The following is a 22955-nucleotide window of genomic DNA, read 5'->3' as shown; positions in this document are numbered from 1 at the left end:
AAACTGACAAATACTTTGACCCCTATGGAACGTGCTTTCTCTTTGCAACAGAGAAATAAGAAAAATAAGTAAGTCAGGAGAAAAATTGAGAAGAGAAGAAGGTACCAACTTTTGGGAAGGGGAGTGAAGAGGGAGAGGTAGTGGCAGAGGAGAAAGAGGAGGAAGAAGAAGGGGAAAGTATTTTAGTTTTACTTTTTTAATTAAAATTTTTTTATTTTATTAAAACTTCTAAAAAATTTAATGCAATTTTAAGGGTTACACTCCATTTACAGTTATTAAAAAATATTGCCTATGTCCCCCATGTTGTATAATACATCTTTGTAGTTTATCTTATACCCATTGTTTTGTGTCTCCCACTCCTGCCTGCCTATACTGGTGCTCCCACCCCTCCCCCACCCTCCCCTTCCCTCCCCCACCCTGGGAAAAAGTCTTTAGATGGCCTCCTGAGATATAATCATAATCATACCAGGCACCTAAGTCTTGTCCTGGCTTAGGTGGCCGGTGTCACACAAGTACTGAGCCTGAGCCTTAGAGGCTGTGAGCTGCAACTACTGAAGCCTGTGTGCCCTAGAGCCTGTGCTCTGCAACAAGAGAAGCCACCACCATGAGAAGCCTGTGAGCCGCAGCTAGAGAGGAGCCCCGTCTTGCCACAACTAGAGAAAAAGCCCATGTGCAGCAACAAAGGCCCAGTGCAACCAACCAACCAGACAGACCCACTAAATCCTCTCTCCTCGGTGAAATTTCTTCCTGCCTTCACTCCTTTGGGCTCCCACAGCCCTTTGCAGTTCTCTTTTCTGGTTTGGTTGGCTTCCCTGCGGGTCTCCCTCAATGGCCAGTGAGCCTCTGAAGGGCAGAAGCTGGATGTGGCTCATCTCTTTTAGTCCTCATGCCAAACCCAGAGCCTGGTACGTGGCGGACATTCCACAAGGGCAGGGATCATCCCATTTCACCTTTCTAGCTTCAGTGGCTGGTCGAGAGCAAGTGCTTGATACATGTTGTTGGACAGATAAATGAACGAATGAATGCCTGATTGAAAGCATGAGTAATGACATCAAGGCTACTTTTCCAATAGCAGCAAAATCTCAGTGCTGGGAAAACAATTCAAAGTCTAGAATTCTGATTTCTAGGCCCTTCGTTCCTAGATCTTTAGAATGTTTTTGAAGAAGAGTCCCTGGCATCACTTCTTCCAATTGGGTGAACTTGGGCAAATGGCTTCACCCTGTGCCTGGGTGTCTTTATTTGCTCAAAAGAGGAAACAGTCACGTCTTTCTCATGGGGTTCTTGTGAGGATGAAATCTGACTGTGTGTGCCAAACACTAAGCCCAGCCCCTGGACACCCATGGGATGTTGGTTCTTCAAGTCTATACTTGACTTTATAGATTAGCATGGCCCCTGTGCAAGGATGACTTTTTATTTTGAAACAATTTCAGATTTACAGAAAGTTTGCAAAAATAGTACAAAGAATTCCTGTATGTCCTTCATTCAGATTCCTCAAGTGTTGACATTTTACTACCCTTACTTTATCCTTCTGTCTCTGCATATATTTTGTCTAAACTGCTGGGAGTGAATTGCAGACATCACGCCCTTTTATCTCTAAATGGTTTTATGTACATTTTCTAAAAAACAGATGCAAAAATTAGGAAATTAGCATTGTAGGTAACTATTATCTACATTTAGACCTATTGAAATGTTTCCAATTTTCCCACTCTTGCCCTTTAAAGCAAACAAACAAAAAACTTTTTTTTTTGACCCAACACCCAATCCCGGATATATGTTCCATTTAGTTTTTGTGTCTCTTTATTCTTTTTTTTTTTTTAATCTGGAACAGCTCCTTTTTCTTTGACTTTTACGACCTTGACATTTTTGAATCTGTACAGGCTAATTGTCCCTTTATTTGGAATCTTTTTGATCTTTCCTTACGAATAGATTCACATCAGGTGCTTCAGGCAAGAAGACCACAGAAGTGATGCTGTTTACATCACTTATGGGGGGCACACAGTTTCATTTTGCCTGATTACTATTGATGTCCACTTTGATCACTTGGTTAAGGTGGGGCCTGCCAGTTTGCCCACAGTAAAGTTACTCTTTTTCTCTTTGTCATTATCTGTGTGTGTACTAAGTCGCTTCAGTGGTGTCTGACTCTTTGCAACCTCATGGACTGTTGCTGCCAGACGCTGCCATTGGATTCTCCAGGCAAGAATATTGTAGTGGGTTGCCATTTCCATCTCTAGGGGACCTTCCCGATAGGGAAATGCATTAAAACAATGCAGATACTCTGCTTCTCTTCGTACTTCCTATCCACATACATCTTTTTCATTAAATGTAGTTCCTATTCGACTACAGAATACATAACATGGACCAAGAATTCAACAGTACAAAGGAGTGTAAACACGAGTCTCTCTCTCACCCCATCTCCAGACACTTCAGGTCTCCTCATGAGCCATCCCTACTCCTGCTGCTTTTTGTGTTTTCCAGAAGTGTTCTAGCAGGTTATACACTAGGCCGACTAACACACACCAGTCCCTCTTTGAGAGTTATGTGCACACGGGATGTAGCTGAAGACACACATTGCTTTGCATCTTGCTTTATTTCACTTAACATTTTGGAGATATACTTGCACATAAAGATCTCCTGCTGATTTTAGAACCTTATTTCCACCTGAGATGCAATCCCTTCCCTTTCACAAATAAGGAAACCGAGGCCCAGAGTGGGGAAGGAACAGGTCCCTAATGTTAGAAGGAGAAGGAGACTTGGAAAGCAGCCTGGGTCCCAGGCACAAAAGAGTGGCTGGGTCTCCCCACTGGGGAACCAGGCCTTCCAGGGGCTGCCCCCGATGAGATGCCAGGGCCAGGCTCAGGTCCCCGTTCTCCTTCTTAGCTCTCGTTAGGGACTTCCCTGCAGCTCCCTGCTGGGCCGGGCCTTGGGAGTCCCATTGATCCTCTGACAGCCCAAGACGGATCGTCGGCGAGTGTGTATTCAGGTGCAGGCCAAGCACATGGAGGCCAGATGAGAACGGGGTTGGGGGGGTCAGGGGCCCACTTGGGTGGGGGAGAGGCCTGAGGAGGAGAGGAGAGAAGATCCCACAGACACCTGCCTCCTCTCTCCCTCCCCCACCATCCTGCCCTCCTTGGGGCTACTGCTCCCCCAGCCCCTTCTCGCCAGGCAGGGCCGTCCGGCAGGGACAGGGACAGGGCTCACCCCAGTCCTCTCCTCTCCCTCTGGCCTGGGAGGCTTGGCTGTAGTGAAGTGGGGTATGGAGTGAGCCCGGCTGGGTCCAATGGCAGCTCAGGCTCCTCTATGCAAGACAATAGCACCTCCTGAGCTTCAGTTTCCTCTGGACAAGGAGGAGCGAACATGCCTTACATGGTCCAGTAGGCAGTGAAGCAGGCTGGAGACTGTCTCCACGACCTCCCATCAGCTTCTCAACACTCCCACTGCTCGTCCCTAGCTAGTTATGGAAGCCCCCACCTATCTTCCCCAACTCACCCTCCTTCCCCAGAAGGAATGTAGAACTGAGCCAGGCCTGTTGACCCAAGAGGGCTCCTGGCACAAGTGCCCTGGGGTCGCTGTGTCTCTGCACTGCGAGGAGCCCAGTCGCAGCTGTGGGCAGATCTCTGCCTCTGGGCTCGGGTGATGGGCGCTCATTCCCTGGTGAGGTGGCTCCTCAACCCTGCTTGCTCTCTCTTCTTCGCAGAAATCTGCCCCCCTGTGGCTACCAGATGACAGTGTGGACCCCAGAGTGGAGGGGTCTGTCTAGCTGCCCTGTGACCCCCCCCCCCAGTCCAGAAGCCCTGCAGATGGCACATGCAGCCCAAGTGGGCACCTGAGTAGTGTGTGGTGTGCAAGGAGGTGGGGGGCTCAGGGAGGCCAGACTGGGGGGTGGAAATGAGCTCAGAGGGATGGGGGAAGAGGAGTGGGGCTTAGTGAGAGAAGAGGGTCCTCAAGGGAGATGTGAGAGCAGAGACACGAACAAGGATTCAGTGAAATACACCAGGACTTAGTGAGAGGGGCTCCTGATGACCAGGACTCAGAGAGAGGCAGGGGGCACAGAAGAGACTGGTGGGACAGAAGGGGAGGGTGCTGTAGGCTCAGAGAGGAGAATGGGCCTAGGGGGACAGGAGACAGGGGGCCAGGGGACATAGGGGAGCATCAGTCTGGGGAGGAGTGGGTGCCCACCCTTCCCCCAAAGCTCAGGGAGGAGGAAGCTGGGTCCCTGGAGCGCAGCCCCAGAACAAAGCCCGTGGGAGCAGTCGCCCGAAGCCTCTTCCCAGCTGACAGACCCTGAGCTAATTGTCTTTAATGAGCAGCTGGGTTCCTTTCCTGGGATTTGCATTTGCAGATATTCGGCACAGCAGCATCTCTGTGGATGGCAGCCAGACTGACCTTCCAGGGGGTGGTGGTTCCTGCAGCTGAGGTAAGATCTCAGGAAGGGCCTCCCCTGCCTCGTGCAGGGCTGGGGAAGGCGTTGATTTGCACCCCCCCCCCCACCCCCTGCAGATTAGGGGATATTGGAGGGCAAAGTCCACTGGAGGCAGGGGGCTGGTATCAATTATCCATCTTGGCCAGGGCCACGGGTGTGGGTCCCGGGGAGGGCACCGGGGTTTTAGCCCTCGCAAATCTCAGGACATTAGGCTTAGAACTCCTTAGATCCTGAAGTAGCCACCGTTGCAGAAACAAGAGAAAGAGCCAGAGAGGGTAGGGTGCTGAGCAAGGTCACACAGTACAACAGAAACACTTGGGAGCCAGTCTGTGCCAGACCGTGTCCGAAGCACGTTCCTGAATCTCACTAGCTGGGAAAGTGCTGGTAAAACCAGTGGTCTCTATTAATGACCCCATTTTACAGATGAGGAGACAGAGGCATTGGGCACTCACACAGACCAGAGGCCCCACACCTGGGATTTGAACCCAGTCATCCTGGCTGCTCCCTGCAGGGTAGGGTGGTGGGGCTCTCGGACCTGGGCTCCCCTGGCCAGGGGGGCTGACACTGCCTCTCTCCCCCTCATTCCCCTCTCAGCAGGGATGCCAGTATGTTTGTGTCCCCAGCAGGGTTGGGAGGTGAGACTTAAGTATAAATAAATAAACAGGGAGCAGATGGTGGGGGGGGTGGGGGTGGGCAGAGGTAGGGCCAGGGCCTCCTACTCCTCCCTGGGAAAACATTACTGGGCCAGAGCAAATGGATTCCAGACTTAGGGCCTAGGGGCCCCCTCCCCAGCCCTGCTCTCTGGTCTGCCAGTCTGGGACCTGGCCGAGCCCTTGGGATAAACGGTGGGCTGGGGCCCGAGTTCTAGGCTCTACCCATCCCTCATTTCCTCTCTTCTTCCTGTGTGACCTTGAGAGAGTTACCTGTCTGTGCCCCTGTTTCCTGATCTGTCAAATGAATGGAAGATGGTGGTCAAGTTTCTGTTCGAGGGCCACCTTCGCAGGGCAGCCTTCCTTGATTGCCCTAGGAAGACATTGCTGGAGCGACAGCTTAGAGTATCAAGGAGAATGTGAGTGTTTGTGTCTTTCAACCCACAACGATCCATGCAACAGGTATCTGCTCACAGTCTAAGCGGTGTTGGCCACTATGCTGTCCTCAAGGCTGAGAGTCTCTCTCCTAGCCCCCACAGCTGACTCAGAATGGCCACTAACACTTGTTTTGTAAATGAATGAATGAGTGGGTGGATGAAAGGGGAGACAAGGAACTGCCATGTTTCCCGAATATGGAATCTATCAGTGGGGTGATTGTGGGAGTGGACTAAAGATGATGTGGGTGAACCACAAGGTATTAAATCACAAATATACCATGAAAAAGCCATTATTTTTTCAGTATCTTCCAGATTTTCCAATAGGCCAAAGAGAAAGTCTCCAAGAATGCTGGTAATATATTTCTAACACCTGTGGATTACTTGTTTGCTCTCCCAGTCTCTTTTGCTCTCTCTTTCACCTGGACAAAGCTGGTCTTGGACCCAGAACTTCTACAGGCAACTGTATCCAGTTAGAATTTGAGAATATTGTTTTGTTTCCATTTTGCTCATTTTGGTCACTTTTTATTTGTGGTAAGGGATTCTGATTTTTTGGTTCTATTTGGATATTGCTGGTGTGAGTACACAGTAGCCCTGGAGAATCTATGGAGAAGGGTTGGCATTTTCTGACAAAGTGATTGTCTGGGACCGGGTTGGGGGGAGCCTGATGTTACAAGGGAACTTGTGACGGTAATGAAATGTTCTGTTTTGACTGAGGTAGTCGTTACGTGGGTGTGTATATTTGTCAAAATACATTGCACTGTGCACCTTAAATAGAAGCATTTTATTCTGTGTAGATTTTACCTCAAAAAAGTTGATTTTAAAACACATATATATTTAAATTTCAGTCAGCCTTGGGAGGCTGACTGAAGACATTGTGTACATAGCATATATATTAAGATATTAAACACAGATACCCTGTGGGTGCGGCCAGGTCATGAAGGTTGTCCATCACACAGCAGTTTGGGAAACATGGAAAGCAAGATACGTGAAAGTCAAAGTCGCTAAGTCGTGTCTGACTGTTTGTGACCCCATGGACTCTACAGTCCATGGAATTCTCCAGGCCAGAATACTGGAGTGGGTAGCCGTTCCCTTCTCCAAGGGATCTTCCCAACCCAGGTCTCCCGCATTTCAGGTGGCTTCTTTACCAGCTGAGCCACAAGGGAAACCCAAGAATACTGGAGTGGGCGGGCTATTCCTTCTCCAGCAGATCTTTCCAACCCAGGAATCGAACCAGGGTCTCCTGCATTGCAGGTGGATTCTTTACCAACTGAGTGGAGTCAATGAATAAATGGATAGATAAAAGACAGAATAAATGAGTGGGTAAATGAGCAAGTGAATGAATATCTACCCCATTGATAGTAATCCTACACAGCCCCAACATACCAGGGGCTATCCTATCTCAACTTTCATAGCCCCTGCGATGGGGAGCTCACTACCCATGACCTAGCCTTTTCTAATGTTCAAATGTTAGGACTATGTGAAAGACTTTTCCTCACATTAAACTGATCTTCCTGGTGACCCCTTGCCCTCTATGGCTCCACAAACACATCTGCTTCCCTATCTGAGGACAACCCAAATGCCCCTCCCCCCATCTGCTCTTCTCTGGGCTCTTCACCCCAGATGCTTAGTTGCTCTAAGCTGAACCACTAGGTTCAGCTCGAAGATCTTACATCATAGCAGGGCAGCAAGATAAAGAACAAGTATACAGGTAAATAAAATAATTACAAGCCATGAAGGAAAAAAACAGGGTGAGAATATTGGGGAATCCATGGGGGAGATGAAGGAGCAAGGGAAGCCTCTCTAAGGATTTGATCTTTGAGCTGAGTCCTAGAGAATGTGAGGGAGCCAGAAGAACCAGAGGAAGAGCATTCCAAACAGAGTCCAGAGCAAGTGCAAAGGCCCTGAGGTCAGAAAGCAATTGGAAACTGGGAGGCAGCCAGCCTGGCTGGAGTGGGATGAGGTGGGGAAGGGCAGGTCATTCAAGGCATCTATGGCAAGGAGCCTGGAATTGTTTTCTAAATTCGATTCTCAAATACTGTTAAGCAAAGGTATTACGATTTTCATTTTAGTAGACAATAAATATGTACTGACTTAAAATTAACCGAAGACTCTACTAGTTCCAGTAGTTCAGCACGTTCACAGTGATAATAATATGACTTCACGGGACAAGGAGTGGCCCTTCAGAATGGGCCTGACTAGGCTTGCCTCTTGGCTCTGCCTCAGCCCTGCTATGTGACTGTGGGCAAGGGGCCTCATCCCTCTGAGCCTCAGTTTCCTCATCTGCAAAATAGGGATCATAAGTGTGTCCACTGCAAGTGGTTGTTGTGAGGATTAAATGCCTTTATACTTGGGAAGCATTTAAACAACATAACAAGTTCTTTTGTCTGTTAAATAAAACAAAAAAGGTGAGGACACAGAGAGCAAGATGACTAATCTTTTTTCAATCTCTTTGAGTCCAGAAGAAAGTCCTGAATTGGTGGGGGTGGGAGGGAGGGAAGGAAAGAGGGGAAGGGCGTGGAGAGGGAGGGGGGAAGGGGGAGACAGAGGTTGGACAAAGTAACTGTTACAGTTACACTGTCTACATTGATCGTCACATAGTTTTATGTCACCTGCTACTGATTTTCCATTTAGTCCAACTGTCTCAAGTTTCTTAAAAAAAATTTTTTTTTGTTGTTTAAGTAAAATAAAAGCAAATAGATTTAACAATTCAAAACCAGTGGTTCCTATAGGTGATACTGAACCCTCCTGTCCCAAGTGGCCCAAATTGTGAAGGAGGCTCTTGATGGGATTTTAGGAAACATATTTCTAACTTCACCTCCTCTTTGCACTCTTGAGGAACTGGAAGCTGTAATGTGTGTCTCATGCTTGGCTGAGTCCTCCAGGGCACTGGGGACAGAATGGTTTCACCCCGGGGACTCCGTCTACATTCTGGCCTGCAGTGAAGTTCCTGAAAAGGACTGGTGGACTCTTAAATCTGGGGGTCACTAGAATCCTCTCTCCTACCCTCATCCCTCAGATCCAGTTCCATCCACTGGAAAATTCTGGGGCTCTATCTTCAAATTATATCCGGATTCTGGTCACTTCTCTCCACCCTGATCCAATCCACCGACCAGAACCTGGGGGCCCTGGTGACAGCAAGAGGCTCCCCTTCACCCCCTTTCCAACCCTGCTTGACTCAGCAGCCAGAGACAGCAGGTCCCTCCTCTGCTCCAAGCCTCGCATGGCTCCCAGTCAAAGTGCCAGGCTGACGGTGCCCACCTCTCCTACCTCATCAGCTGCCCGGCCCAGCCTTGTCCCATCCAGGCTGCCCTCACCACACCGGCCACCCTGCAGTTTCCTGGACATTCCAAGGGGCTCTCACCTCAGGGCTTTGGCACGTGCTGTTCCTTCTGACAGCCATAGGGCTTCTTTCCTCTCTGTTCATGTTGATGCCCCCTCCTTGGAGAAGCCTGACATCTTAATGAAACTGATATTTCCCATCTCCTTCTTTCTTCTTCCCCTGCTTTTCCCTCGCAGCACTTAACACTATCAGATACTGCAGTTTACATTTTATACATGTTCCACGTGTGTTTCTTGCTCATCTCCCACAAGTGGAATTCAAGAGGACAAGAGTTTCCATCTGTTTTGTATTCTGATATTCTCAGCACCTGGAGCAGTGTCTGGTGCCCCATAGGTCCCAGGGAGAATGAACATCCAGGGAGTGTGTGAAGGGTGGGGGCAGCCACTCCCAGCCCCCTCCTGGCTCCTTGGTCCCCTCTCTGGACATGGCATCCCCACCTCCCTGCCCTTACCTCCTCAGCCCTTAAGGGCAGCACAAGACATGGAAGCTTATCTCTCAGGGGAAAGGTTTCCAGCTGCAGGCAGACCCTCCTCCAACTCCTCCCTCCCCCACAAGCCCAACAGGAACCAGCAAGAGCATCACCCTCTGGGGACAGTCCTCAAAAGACAGAGGGTTTGGGGGCAGACCCATGTGGTGTGCTCCTGAGCAAGCCAGGGAGCAAGCCATTCCCAGCCCTGTGTCCTCAACTAGCAGGAGGTAAGACCAATAAGAGTGAACAGCCCTTGGGGAGCTAATTTTGCAGACAAGGAAACTGAGGCACAGGAGTTGAATGTGTCTCTAGGAAAGCTGGGGCCAGGGTTCCTTTCTCTGTGAAAGGGGGATGATAATCCTCCCTCCTAAATTTGTGGTGAGGATGATTAAATGAGTTCATTGGCTCAGACAGTGAAAAATCCGCCTGCAATGTGGGAGACCTGGGTTGGATTCCCTGAAGAAGGAAATGACAACCCACTCCAGTATTCTTGCCTGGAGAATCCCAAGGACACAGGAGTCTGGCGGGTTACAGTCCATGAGGTCGCACAGAGTCAGACACGACTGAGCGACTTAGCACAGCACAAAGCCTTCGCACTTAGGGTCTGGCACAAAGTAGGTGCCCAAAAAATGCTGGCTCCTAATGCTGTTGTTCTGAGAGGTGAAGGCACTCAGGAAGGTTCCATGGCCAGCAGGTGGCAAAGCCAAGATGCAAACCTACCTCCGTGAAAGTGACTCCCCCTCACAATCACAAAATAGTTACAATAATAGTAATGGCAACAATAACAATAATAGTAACGCAGTCACCTACACTTTCCACCCGGGGCGGCAGCGCTCAGCTTGTCGGCGGGCAGCACCTGCCTGGCGCCTGCAGCCGGGACCACTGGCGCTGGTGCCTCGCGCCCTCCCGCGCCTTTCCCGGGGACAGGTGGGCGGCCTCGCGACCTCCCGCCGGGGGCGACCTCCGCCCATCCCGCCGCCCGGGGAGCCCCACCGGGCGGGCGGGGGAGGCGAGCGCGGCTCCGGGGGCTCTGCGAGGAGCTGCGAGGGCCTGGAAGACATTACACGGCTGTCGGCCGGGGGGCGTCGCGCGGAGTTCCGGAGGGGGTCCCGGCGGCGGCGCGCCGGGGGAGGGGACGGCCCCACCACAAAGCGCGCTTTGTTCTGCGCTCCCCCCGGGAGCTGGAACCAATGGATTGGCGGCAGCTGAGGTCATCTGTCAGGCAGCGCCGGGGGTCAGGCCCCGGGAAGGGGCCGCCGGGGAGGGCGGGGCGGGTGGGCCGGCGGGGATGGGGCGGGGGTCCCTGTGTGCGGTCACCTGACCCGACTCCCTCCGCTTCGGGCCTCAGTTTACCCCTCTGTCCAACAGGGAAGATCATCTCCTCTCTGTCCAGCTCTTGGGACGGCAGGATCAAGTATGGAAGTGCTGACGGTGGACATTTCTGTAACGAGCACTCCCTAGGTGCCTGCTCTGCGGAAGAGCTAGAGGTGGGATTCGAACCCAAAGGCTGCCAGCGAACACTGGAGCAAATATGGTTTGGGTGGAAGGCAGGGAGGGACGCCTTGCGGTGTCCTTATCTGGCCCCAGGAAGTCACGGCCTCTCCCTGGCTCCCAGCTTTGACCCTGGATGCCAGACTTGGCCTACCTCTTGCCATGGCTGACAAGCGAAGCCACCCAGACCTAGTCTAGAGAGCCTTTGGATCTGGTTCTCAGGGGACCCCAGGGTCCAAGATAGAGCAGGGCTGGACCTCCCCCCACACCCCAGGCCTCTCACATAGCTGTTTTGTTTTCTGACTGGAGACAGATCAGGGTCTGAGCACTTTTATCTACCCTCACAAAACTAGATCCCATTTATTCATTTGTTCACACCCCTACCTGTGTGTGCCTCATTCATTCCTGGCCATGCAATGAAACAACTAGGATTCTAAACACTGGATCCAGGGCCTGGAGGATAAGACCTTTAAATCCAGGCATCCTCAGAAATCCTCAGATTTGTGTGTGTTTCTGGAGAAGGAGCTCATGGTTGTCTTTCAGATTCTCAACTGTGTTCACCATCTAAAGCAGGTTGAGAAACGCCGGCTGGAGTGCAGGGACAGAAAGCTGACCCCCAACCCCTACCCCAAACTCAGGGAAAGGCACTTAGAAGAGCCACTGTGCAGAGTAATTGGCCAACACCCATGCCAGGCTGTGCCACGCCTGTGTACAGAGCTGATTGGTCACAGAGCATGATGGCAGAAAGTGTTTACAGCAGCAAATAACAGTAACCCCTCAAAGGCATTAACAGAATGACTAATACATGGTTATATGAAGACCTTGGAACACCATGCAGCAATGAAAAGAATGAGCTAGACCTATATGGATTTTACTCATTTAGCATTTTTATTGAACATTTATGTGTCAGGCAGTTTTTAAAAAATATTTATTTATTTTTGGCTTTATCAGTTCTTGGTTGCGGCATCTCTAGTTGTGGTGAGGGGGCTTAGTTGCCCTGTGGCATAGGGCATAGGATCATAGTCCCACGACCAGGAATTGAACCTGAGTCCCCCACATTGGACTCCCAACCACTGGACCACCAGGGAAGCCCCTGTCAGGCAGTTCTTGGCACTGGGGCTACAGTCAAAATACAGATCAAGTCCTGCCTCAAGAATTTACATTCTAGTGGATGAGACAGTCATAAACAGATACAAAAGATAATTTCGAGAAGTGTGATCAATGCCATGAAGAAAATAAAACCGAGTGTGTTGATAAAATGATGGGATGGGGGGCAGCTTAAATAGTGATAAGAAAGGCCCCTCTGAGAATCAACAAGGGGGGTTCCCCTGGTGGCTCAGATGGTAAAGAATCTGCCTTTAATGTGGGAGACCCAGGTTTGATCCCTGGATCGGGAAGATCCCTTATAGAAGGGACTAGCCCTCATAGAAGGGAATAGCTACCCACTCCAGTATTCTTGCCTGGAGAATTCCATGGACAGAGAAGCCTGGTAGGCTACAGTCCATGAGGTTGCAAAGAGTCAGACACAGCTGAGTGACTCATATTTTCACTCTGCTGTTTTCACTTTCAAGAAGCAACTAGAATGAGGGAGACTCTGGGAGAATAACAAAGGCACTCATGGGGTGGAGGACTAAGGCACATCACCAGCGAAGAAATATGACCTGCAAAATTAAGTAAAAAAGAAAAACACTGTATACTCACACACACACACACCTACTAAATTAGAAAAAGGTCTGGAAGGGTATATGCCAAATTCATGAAGGTGTTTACCCCACAAACAGAGAGGGCAGAATGACAACCAGGACTGGGAGTCATGGTGGATATCAGCTTGCCTCTCATATTTTACTGTTAATATTAATTATTTAGCATTTTGCTATCTTAATGTTTAAAAGGTAAATATACACACATTTACCTTGTGAAAAGAAAACATTTAAAAATTCTACCGTGGTGAAAGGGGTCCGTCCCAGGGCAGTACAGGAAATAAGAGGTCCCTACATGCTTGCTGACTTCCCTGGTAGCTCAGACGGTAAAGCGTCTGCCTATAACGCGGGAGACTCGGGTTCGATCCTTGGGTCAGGAAAATCCTCTAGAGAAGGAAATGGCAACCCACTCCAGTACTCTTGCCTGGAAAAGCCCATGGACAGAGGAGCCTGGTAGGTTACAGTCCATGGGGTCGCAAAGAGTCAGACACGACTGAGCGACTTCACTTTCTTTACACACTGCCTTTCACTGGACCCAAGTTCCCTGGGGCAGTGGTTTGTTTGGGGAGGGGACACGTTTTTGGATCAAGGGGAGTCCAGAAGAGGCATGGAGCTCAGCCTGGAGGATCTGGAAGCTCCTTGGAGGAGGTGAGTTTGAGATAAGTTGGCCCAGCACACCCTGTATAGAGACCCTAGTCTCCTATGACAGGCCTGGAGAGGCCATGATGTGTGCAGGGCCAGAGAGCAAGATCCGACAAGGGTAAGTAAACCTGAAACTCCAAACTCCCAGCCAGGTCTCCTTCTCCCGCCTGAAGCCCCGCCTTCTCTGGGCAATCTATGGGCATCCATCACAGTCAGACCCCTCCATCTTTCCCTCTTCCCACAGCAGTTATTCCGTAGGTCGGAGGCCCAACCCCGCTCGGACAGCCAGAAAGCAGCGCCATCTGCTGGCCGAAGCGGGAAATGCAGCTCTTAGTCTCCACTGAGAGCAACCAAGTTTCACGCTTCAAAACCCAGCACCGCTTCCTCAAGAACCACCAGTCCCTCCCGCTCCAAGTCCGCTCCGCAGCTTCCTCTCAGCGTCCAGGACTACTCCTAGCGCTGCCTGCTTGGGCCTTATCTGTACGAGGGAAAAGCCTTCCAAGAAGGGGTAACCACTCTGCTATTCAGTGGGTGCAGGTGTCTGACATGAGAAGCAGTAAGTCATGACAGCAACTTATAAAGCCATGTCCTCAACTACCCTCCCCCGCCGCCAACCGCCACTACAAACCTCCGGGGTAGACAGTCCATTAGACAACTTGGAAAAAGCCCCAGGAAAGGGTTTGCCCAATGTCATATGGAGTAGGTGCACAAGCTAGTTCCAAAACATGGATCTCCTGGGACCCAACTCTTTCTTCTCCATTGGAGGTAAAGGGCTGTCACCATACTTGAAAAAAAAAACAACACAGTCTAGATCAGTGGTTCTGAGCTTGTGGTCCCTGATCAGCTGCATCAACATCACCTGGGAACTTGGAAAAGCAAATTCTTAGGCTCCACCCTAGACCTGAATCAGCAACTCTGGGGGTGCAGTCTGGTCATCTGTGATTTAGCAAACCTGTTTTGTGAATCAGAACCATTGGTTTCACTCAATTACTCCCTCTCTTTTTATTAAATAAACTTTTATTTGGAAGTGATTTTGGATTAACAGAAAAGTTGTAAATACAGTACAGAGTTCCCATATACTCTGCACCCAGCCTACCCCAATATCAACATTTGTATAAATTAACTAAAATCCAGACCTTCTTCAGATTTCCAGTTCTTCCATTAATGTCCTTGTGTTGCTGTTGTTCCAGGATATCACACTGCATTTAAGACTACATCCCTTTAAAATTCCATTGGTCACCTGAGTCATCAATCCCTGGGACAGAGAATGGGTGGGAAAGCTGTTGTCTTCATTACTGAGCTGGAGAAAATGAAGTTTGAAAATGCCAAGTGATGGAGTTCCCTCAGCAGTGCAGTAAGAGTAAGGTCCACCTCACTCTGCACACTTCCTCCGCCTCTTCCCTTCCCTGCAGGACTACAGGATTTCAGAAGCCCCTTTGGAGTGTCCTACCTGGCCTATCCACCCGCCCTAACCTACCAGAGTACAGATGTTGAGGGCCCTCCCAGAGTGGGCCCAGCCTTAGGAGAGACCCATCCACCGCCCCTCACTTCTTCCCCTCTGCAGGGCCAGGACAGTGTCTTAGTGACTTCAGCCTGGACAGAGCAAGACCCCATGCAAGAGAGCAAGAAACAAAGAAGCACTGTTATTTTCTATTCAAAGTCATTTGTGATAGAGAGAAAAAATGCCACCAATCATTTGTAGTTTCTCCACGAGGTATAGTCTGTTTCCCCGGCCCTTGAATCTGAGCCAAACTTTTGATTTGCTTTGACCAAAAGAACTTAGCAGAAGTGATGTTACACCAATTCTGGCCTAGAACTCAAAAAAGCCTTGCAACTCCTCTTCTCTCCCCATCTTTCTCTCTCTTCCTGTCCCCTGTGCACACCCCACTTCTCTCTCTCTCTCTTCCTCTCTCAGCCCTGATGCCATCATGTGAATAAGCCTGAACTGGTGGAGTGGCCACCTGGAGAACCAAGTCACCCAGCCAACAGCCCACCTACTGCCCAGACAAGGGAGTCAGGCTATTTGAGATCATCCAGACCATTTTGGGTGACAGTTGATTTGTATACAATCCCACGAGTGACCTCAGGCAAGATCAGTAGAACTGCCCAGATGAGTCCAGCCCAAATTGCTAACCCACAGAATTGTAGGCAAATAACTTGTTTTTAGCTGCCAAGTTCAGGAATTGTTTGTTTCTCAGCAAAGGCTAACTGATACACAATTTCTCGTTTCTCTCTTGGCAATGGGATTCCAATATTTTTTAGGAGGCTGTGTGACAGTTCTAGGAGATGGGATATGATTGATCTACTCAACTGTGACAATTGTGTTCCTGCTGTCTTAGCTTTCTTTGCAGCTAGGGGTGGCTAGTGTACCTGGTTTGGGCCAAGGAGATCTAAGTCTACTTAGATCTAAATACACAGGGGAAGAGAGCAGGAACCAGGCCTTTGGAAAAGTCCTGAATTTATGATAGAAGCTGATGGGTCCAGTTGGCTGGGCCCTTTCTCCTCCCCGACTCCCTTCTTCCTTGGACATAGCCATGATTGCTGGAGGTACAGCAGCCATCTTGTGATTGAGAAGTGACAAGATGTGTGCCCTAACTTTGTTGAGTGGTTTAACCAGTAGCATTAGTCAACTGTCTCCAGAATTCATGCTACGTGGAAAAGGAAACTTCTCTTTGTTTAAGTCACTGTAACCTAGGTTTTCCTTCACTTGCAGATGAATGAATTCACACGATACAATACAAAGACAGAAATGCAGGATCTTTGTCCTTGGGAATCCGGAGCCAGTGGCATATGACTCTCCAAATCCATCTCCTTTCTCATTTCAGCCTCTCAATAATCCCTCAAGAGCAAACACAGGACCCCATTTCCCCCAAGGTGGGAAGTGGGGCTCCCACACTGTTCAGTTATGAGTCCAAGGTCTTGCAGCTAGCCAAGAGGATGCTTCAAGCCAGACCCACCTGCCACGCACAGACAGAATGCATCCCTGCTACACCTTTGCGTGGCCGAACCCACTGGAGGCCAGGTGTCTTCCAGGTTCCTGGTAGTGGTGGCCAGTGCCAAAGAGGCTGCTACTGCAAGTCCGGCGTGGAAGCACCCAGGTACACCCTTAGGTCCGAGAGGGTGGACTGGACAAGCTTGGCGGGGATGGTCTCTCGCTGCAGCTGCTGGTAGGCTGCATACCGGTGGCAGCCCCCAAAGGAGTAGAAGTAGTCACCGCCCTGGGCCCCTTTGATCCAGAGGACGTCGATCGGGGGAACGCTGTCTGGATTCTCCTGGCGAGAAGAGGACACAGGGTGAATGGGCGTGGCACGGTGTTGGACAGTTTGCAAAGCAGACTTTGTTAACCTCAGCTGAACGCCTCCATGTGCTCACACTGGTTTGTGAGAGGCAACAGTTATGTGGTCAGTTTTGTGAGCTGGCTGACCTTGGTAGCATGCAAATCAGTCACGGTAAGAGTATTTACAACAAGGAAATTGGCAGATACTACAAATCAGGGCTTCTTCCCACCCCAGGTTGTTAACCATTTAACCACGTGTATATTACCTGGCACTGTTCTAGACTCTGGGAATGAGGTACAGACACAGCCCCTGCCATCATGGGGCACATGGATGCTAGAGTGATAAATGCTATGAAGACAATAACACAGGTTGTCATGACAACGATGGAGGTGGCAATGAAGCAGAGACCTGAACACAGAGAACTCCCCTGGGGAAGACAGAGAGGTGGAATCTTTAGAGAAAGAGCCTGACTGCTAAGTTCAAATCTCAACTCTGCTACTTAATTGCTCTGTGACCTTGGGCATTTGTGCCTCAGTTGCCCCAGATGGGGATGAAGATGACACAACCACCTCATAGAACTATTGGGTTTAATGAGTTAATAGATACACGGTGCTTCAAACAACACTTGGCACATGGAATAGGCTCAGTAATACACAGTGTGTATTACCCATGGGAAGGGCGTTCCAGGCAGAGAGAACAGCAAATGCAAAATGCCTGAGGCCAGAACAAGCTCACTGTATTGCAGGCATGGCCAAGAGGCCAGTGTAACCAGAATAGACTCAGGGGTCTGTGGAACAGAAGAGGCCAGAAAGGTTTTATTGAGATATAATTGATGTACAGCACTGTATAAGTCAAAGGTATAAATATAATGATTTGACTTAAAACATCATGAAATGATGACTATAATAAGTTCAGTGAACATCCATCATCTCATATATGTACAAAATTAAAGAAATAAAAAACTTGCTTTCCTTGTGACTAAAGTGTTAGTCTCTCAGTTGTGTCCGACTCTTTGCAACCCCATGGCCTGCAACCGCCAGGCTCCTCTGTCCATGGAATTCTCCAGGCAAGAATCCTGGGTTACCATTCCCTTTTCCAGGGGATCTTCCCAACCAAGGGCTTGAACCCAGGCCTCCTGCATTGCAGGCAGATTCTTTACCATCTGAGCCACCAGGGAAGCCTCCTTGTGATGAAAGCTCTTAGGACTTACTCTCTAACCAACTTTCATATATATGCACAACAGTGTTTATTATATTTATCATGTTGTACTTTACATCCCTGGTACTTATTTATAATAGAAGTTAGTGCCTTGTGACTGCCTGCATACAATTTTCCTTCTCCTTACTCTCCCCCTCCTACTCCCACCTCTGATAATCACAAATCTGGCCTCTTTTTCTATGAGTTTGTTTTTGAAGTATAATTGATGTACACCACTATGTTAGTTCCTTGTACACAACGCAGTGATTGAATATTTCTATACATTTCAAAATGATCACCATGATTGAGTCTAGTTACCCTCCATCAACATACAAAGATATTACATAGTTTTTGACTATCTTCCCCACACTGCACATTTTATACACGACTCATTTATTTTATAAATGGAAGTTTACACCTCTTAGGTCCTGGAGTGTTTTAAACAGGAGAGGGTGACATGATATGAGGGACATTCTAGAAAAGGTGTGATGAGAAAGCAGCCTTGGTAAGGTGGACAAAGACAAGAGCAGGGAGGACAGAGGCGAGTCCCCAGCAGGTATTCAGCAGAAGAGGCCGTCCTGGGTGAGGGCGCTGAGACAACAGGGAGAGGTGGACATGTTCAGGGGGCAGATCCCAGGGGAGGGGTGAGTGTGAGAAAGGGAAGAAGAGAATCTAAGCTGACTTCCTGTTCAGGGCCTGAGTGCCAGAGGCAGAGTGGGCGGACCTCTACATCAGGAAAGTCTGGGGCAGGGTGGGGTGGAGTAGGGGGAGAAGGAATTAAATGAGTTGCTAGAAGGCCTCCCACACTGGCCCTAAAGCGGTCTCTTATTAGACTGCATTGATGGATTCATTATTCCATTTATCCTAGAAATTATTATTAAGCAGTAAGGCCCAGCAGTTATGAGCTGGGGCTCTTGCTCTTCTCCACAGAGTAGCTGATGGGGGAGGGAGGTGGTTGGGTAGGGAGGGAGGTGTAAGCAAGGGGCCTTTCCACTGGGCATTGTTCCTCACCTGTAAGATGGGAACAGATACCCTATAGGCTGCTGATGAAGTTGGGAAGCTGATATAAGTTAGGCGTGGAGCACAGTCTGCCTGGCAGAGCAGCAGCAAAAAGAGGCAGTTGCGCCAGGCAAGCCTTGTGCTGGGTGTCAGGGCTCTGAGGATGGGTGGGCAGGATAACAGCCCCCAAAGACGTCCACGTCCTGATCCCTGGAACCTGTGAATATGTTACTCCCAAGGGATAGGAACTTTCCAGATGGAATTAAGTTAAAGATTTTGAGATGGGGATATTATCTTGGGTTGTCCAGATGGGCCAAAAGTAATCACCAGACCTTAAATGTAGAACAGAGAGGAGCAAGAGGAGATCTAATGTTGCTGGCTTCCGAGGTGGAGGAAAGAGGTCATGAGCCAAAAACGTGGGTGGTCTCTAGAAGCTGGGAAGGACAAGGAAATGAATTCTCCCCCAGAGACTCCAGAAAAGAATGCAGCCCTGCTGATACCTTGATTTTAGCCCAGTGAGACCCATTCTGGACTTCTGAACTATAGAACTATAAAGTAATAAAATCTTGGCTTTAAGTCACCAAGTTTCTGGAATTTGTTACAGTAGCCATAGAAAACTAATACATGCGATAAGCAAAGACAGGCCTGGTTTTTGCCTCCCAGAAGGTATGGTGCTGGTGTGGAAGACAGGTGTCTGAGGCCATTACACCCCAGTTGTATGGAATCAGAGGTGTGCTGACAGGTATGGAGGTGGCTGGGGGCCCAGAGGAGGCCCCTAACCTTACAAGGACTGTCAAGGAAGACACTGACCCTGACAGAAGGCCGAGAAGGAGTTAGCAAAGAAGTGATGAAAGAGTGTTTCTGGCGGGGGGGGGGGGGGGGGGGAAGCTTGTGCAAAGGCCCAGAGGTAGGAGAGAGTATCCCTGGACAGATCTATCACAAACAGCTAGGCACCATGCTCGTTCTATGACCAGACAAAATCCCAGCTCCTTGGAGTTTAAATGAGATGGGGAGGGGAGACAATAAAACACAAACACACAGATAACATAACTCAGGCGTTAACCTGAATATGCTTTCAAGGTGAACTACTCAGGTTAGTGGGAGACCTATAGAAGCCAGGGCTGCCGGGAGGCAGGCACCTGACCCAAGCGAGGGAGCAGTCCCTGTGGCTCTCTGGGAAGCAGTTCCAGACAATGGAAGCAGCAGTGTAAACTCTAGGACCGAAAGACAACAGGCAGACAGTAGAGACGTTTGGGGGGGCCTCGGGGTCTCCTGTGGCCACTTCTGAGGGTCTGGGGGCTGGGAACATGATGCCGTGCAGGCCCAACCTGGCACTCAAGTCCCCTCCCTCCAGGATCACCCCGACCTTCCTGAGCTCTCTCTCTGAGATGTGGCTGACCCCATTCTCTCCCAGTTCCAGTTCAAACAAGGTCTTCCCAGCAGACAGCACACCCCCAGTCCCACTGCCACGGCCAGAAGTGACCACACAGTTTATGTGGTGGCCATGCAGCTGGGCAACGGGGCCAGGCTGTGCCGCTTTCTAAAATGCCTGACCTTGGACAAGCTGCTTGGATCCTCTTGGGCCTCATTCCCTTGTCTGTAAGAGGAACAATAGTAGTATCTGCCTTACAGAGTTGGTATGAAGAAGCTGCTGCTACTTATTCGCTTAAGTCATGTCGGATTCTGTGTGACTCTATGGAGTGCGGCCTGCCAGGCTCCCCTGTCCATGGGATTCTCCAGGCAAGAATACTGGAATGGGTTGCCATGCCCTCCTCCAGGGGGTCTTCCCGACCCAGGGATGGAGCCCGGGTCGCCTGCATCGCAGGCAGAGTCTTTACTGGGAGCCACCAGGGAAGCCCATATCAAGTGCTATCTTTATAGGAGTCAGAGATAGTTATTTTAACAACCTCCTCCAGTCTCCTTGCTCCACGACAAAACAGAGGCCCAGAGAGGCCCAAACTCTTGCTCAAGGTCACAGAGCAAAGGCTGAGTTCCGACTGAAACTGAACTAGTCCCTTCTCGCGTCCAGCGCGACCTCCCTCCTCTGAAGCCTTCCCAGCGGCCGGCTTCCCCGGGGCCTCACCCGGATCGTGTCCACGAGGCTTTGCACCTTGGCCTGGTCCAGCACAGACGGCAGAGGCCGGATGAGCACGCTCAGCGGCACGTTGTGCACGGCGGTGATGCAGCCCGAGTGGATGCTGCCGCCCTGCGCGCCGCCGCTCGGCCCAGGTCCCTCGGGCGCCCCCCGGCCCGCCCCGGCTCTGCCCAGCGCTCCTCCCGCGCGGAGACCCATCATTCCGCCGTCGCCGCCGCCTGGGCCGTCGCGGGACGCGCCACGGCCACCCTAGGGCTTTAACCTCGGCCGGGCCGTACCATTCCGTGCGGGCGGAGGGGGGGTGCAGCCGGGCAGCGCGGAGCGTCTCTCTCCCCTGGCCCAGGATGGTCCCGCCCACCACCGAGCGCCCCCGCGGGACCTCTGCTCCGCTCGCCCCCGGCTGCCAGACGCGCGCGGGGCTTCGGCCCTCCGCTGGGGGGCGCCTCGCCGCCTGCCCTCCGCCGCGCGGCGTTCCAGGAGTGGAAGCGACCGGGCAGGCTGACTCAGGGTGAGTCTGCAGGTCGTGGAGCGGGAGGGGCGCGGGTGACGCACATTCCGGGGTGACTCAGGCCCATGGCGGAGGCGCAGGGTAGAGGGGGCCAGACGTGCCCAGCGACGGTGAGTCGGCAAAACTCGGCGCTTGGCCGCCCGGCCCTTGGAGCACTGGTGCTGATAACCGCAGAGGTGATACTAATACCAGAGACAGCAATACTAGGAATCTGCTGAATGTGGTGCTGTCAGGCACTGTTCTAAACACTTTGCATGTACATTACCTTATTTAAACCTCAAACAACCCTACCAGCTAGGTATGATTATTATTCCCATTTTACAGATGAGGAAACTGAGGCACAGCGAGGTTTAAGTGATTTTCCTCCAAGGTCATGGGGCTAGTAAGTGGCTGAACCAGGGTTCCAAGGAACATTTTGTAAATATTTATTTGACTGCTTTGGGTGTTAATTGCAGCATGTGGAATTTAGTTCCTCAACCAGGGATGGCCCAACTAGGCCCCTTGCATTGTGCCCATGGAGTCCTAGCCACTGGCGCATCAGGGATGTCCCCGGGAGCCTTTTGGAATGGTGCTGACAGTGTGTGAGCACTGCCCTGAACTTCCACAATAACTGTCTGCTTTCATCCTCGCAGCGGCTCGAGGAAGCTGACATGGTTGTTGAAGCACTTGTCCAAGGTAGGGCCCCTGGAGATGAAAGTCTGATTATCTGAGCTCAGAGTCTCAGGCCACTAAACACCTGCTTACAGATGAGGACACCAGGGCTGCAAGGGGTGGTGGTGATGTGAAGTGAAAGTTGCTCAGTCATGTCCGACTCTGCGACCCCATGGACTATAGAGTCTGTGGAATTCTCCAGGCCAGAATACCGGAGTGGGTAGCTGTTCTTTTCTCCAGGGGATCTTCCCACCCAGGGATGGAACTCAGTTCTGCATTGCAGGTGGATTTTTTTAACCAACTGAGCTATCAGGGAAGCCTGTGACTTAGGTCCAAACATGCCGACTGCTCTCCCCACTCTCTTCTGTTTAAAGCGCTCTATCCCCTTGATCCCAGGTTCAGTACCCAGTGTCCTCTGGAGCCAGAGGGAGGCAGGCAGAGGCTCCTGGTTTTCATCTCTGGTGTTTATAGCATCTGTGGCAACATTAAGACTTTGGCACAGACTGGCCTGGGTTCAGATCCCAAATGGCCACTCCCAGGCTGTGTGGTCTCAGGCAAGATGCAAGAGCATCAGTCTTCTCTTTTGTAAAATCATTGTGAGGGGGTTGTGAAAACATTTGGAGATAATGACTGTTAGAGGGCAATGTGCGTGCTAAGTCACTACAGTCGTGGTCGACTCTTTGTGACCATGTGGACTGTAGCCCGCCAGGCTCTCTGTCCATGGGATTCTCCAGGCAAGAATAATGGAGGGGGTTGCTATCCCCTCCTCCAGGGGATCTTCCTGACCCAGGGTTCAAACCTGCATCTCCTGCATTACATGGGGATTCTTTACCACTGAGCCCCCAGGGAAGCCCAAATCAGTGCTTACAGAGTGATAATCAAGGAAGGTGACAGGTTTCATCATGGACACCCAGAGTGCTGAAGGAGAACCAGGAAAGGCTTCCTGGAGGAGGGGTTATTCATACTGGAAAGTGGTTTGGTTCTGGAGAGGGAAAACAGGGAAGAAGCAGGTGGTGGTTTAGGGTATAGGATCTGGAGTCACTTGAATGGGATGGATTTAAGTCCTGGCTCTGCCACC

The 22955-nt window shown here is 50.5% G+C and overlaps 1 protein-coding gene across 1 annotated transcript; it reads right to left on the bottom strand.

The window, feature by feature from the left end:
• Positions 1-14148: 14148 nt before the first annotated feature.
• On the bottom strand, positions 14149-21177 carry SRXN1 (sulfiredoxin 1). The gene is made up of 2 exons (XM_065921766.1): positions 20707-21177; positions 14149-16421 (listed from the first exon to the last, which is right to left on the bottom strand). Exons 1-2 carry the CDS (start codon positions 20917-20919, stop codon positions 16218-16220), a joined length of 417 nt encoding a protein of 138 aa, XP_065777838.1. The 5' UTR covers positions 20920-21177; the 3' UTR covers positions 14149-16217.
• Positions 21178-22955: the final 1778 nt, after the last annotated feature.

This window comes from Muntiacus reevesi, chromosome 2, assembly GCF_963930625.1.
Source record: "Muntiacus reevesi chromosome 2, mMunRee1.1, whole genome shotgun sequence".
Taxonomy (NCBI): Eukaryota; Metazoa; Chordata; class Mammalia; order Artiodactyla; family Cervidae; genus Muntiacus; species Muntiacus reevesi.
The sequence above is the reverse complement of the archived record's forward strand: the minus strand, read 5'-3'. Positions and strand labels throughout refer to the sequence as shown.

Excerpts from the sequence above, each read along its gene's own strand:
- SRXN1 (XM_065921766.1), bottom strand. The coding sequence starts at position 20,919 with ATGATGGGTCTCCGCGCGGGAGGAGCGCTGGGCAGAGCCGGGGCGGGC. Across the intron at positions 16,422-20,706 it reads GCCTCGTGGACACGATCCGG|GAGAATCCAGACAGCGTTCC; the intron begins GTGAGGCCCCGG and ends TCTTCTCGCCAG.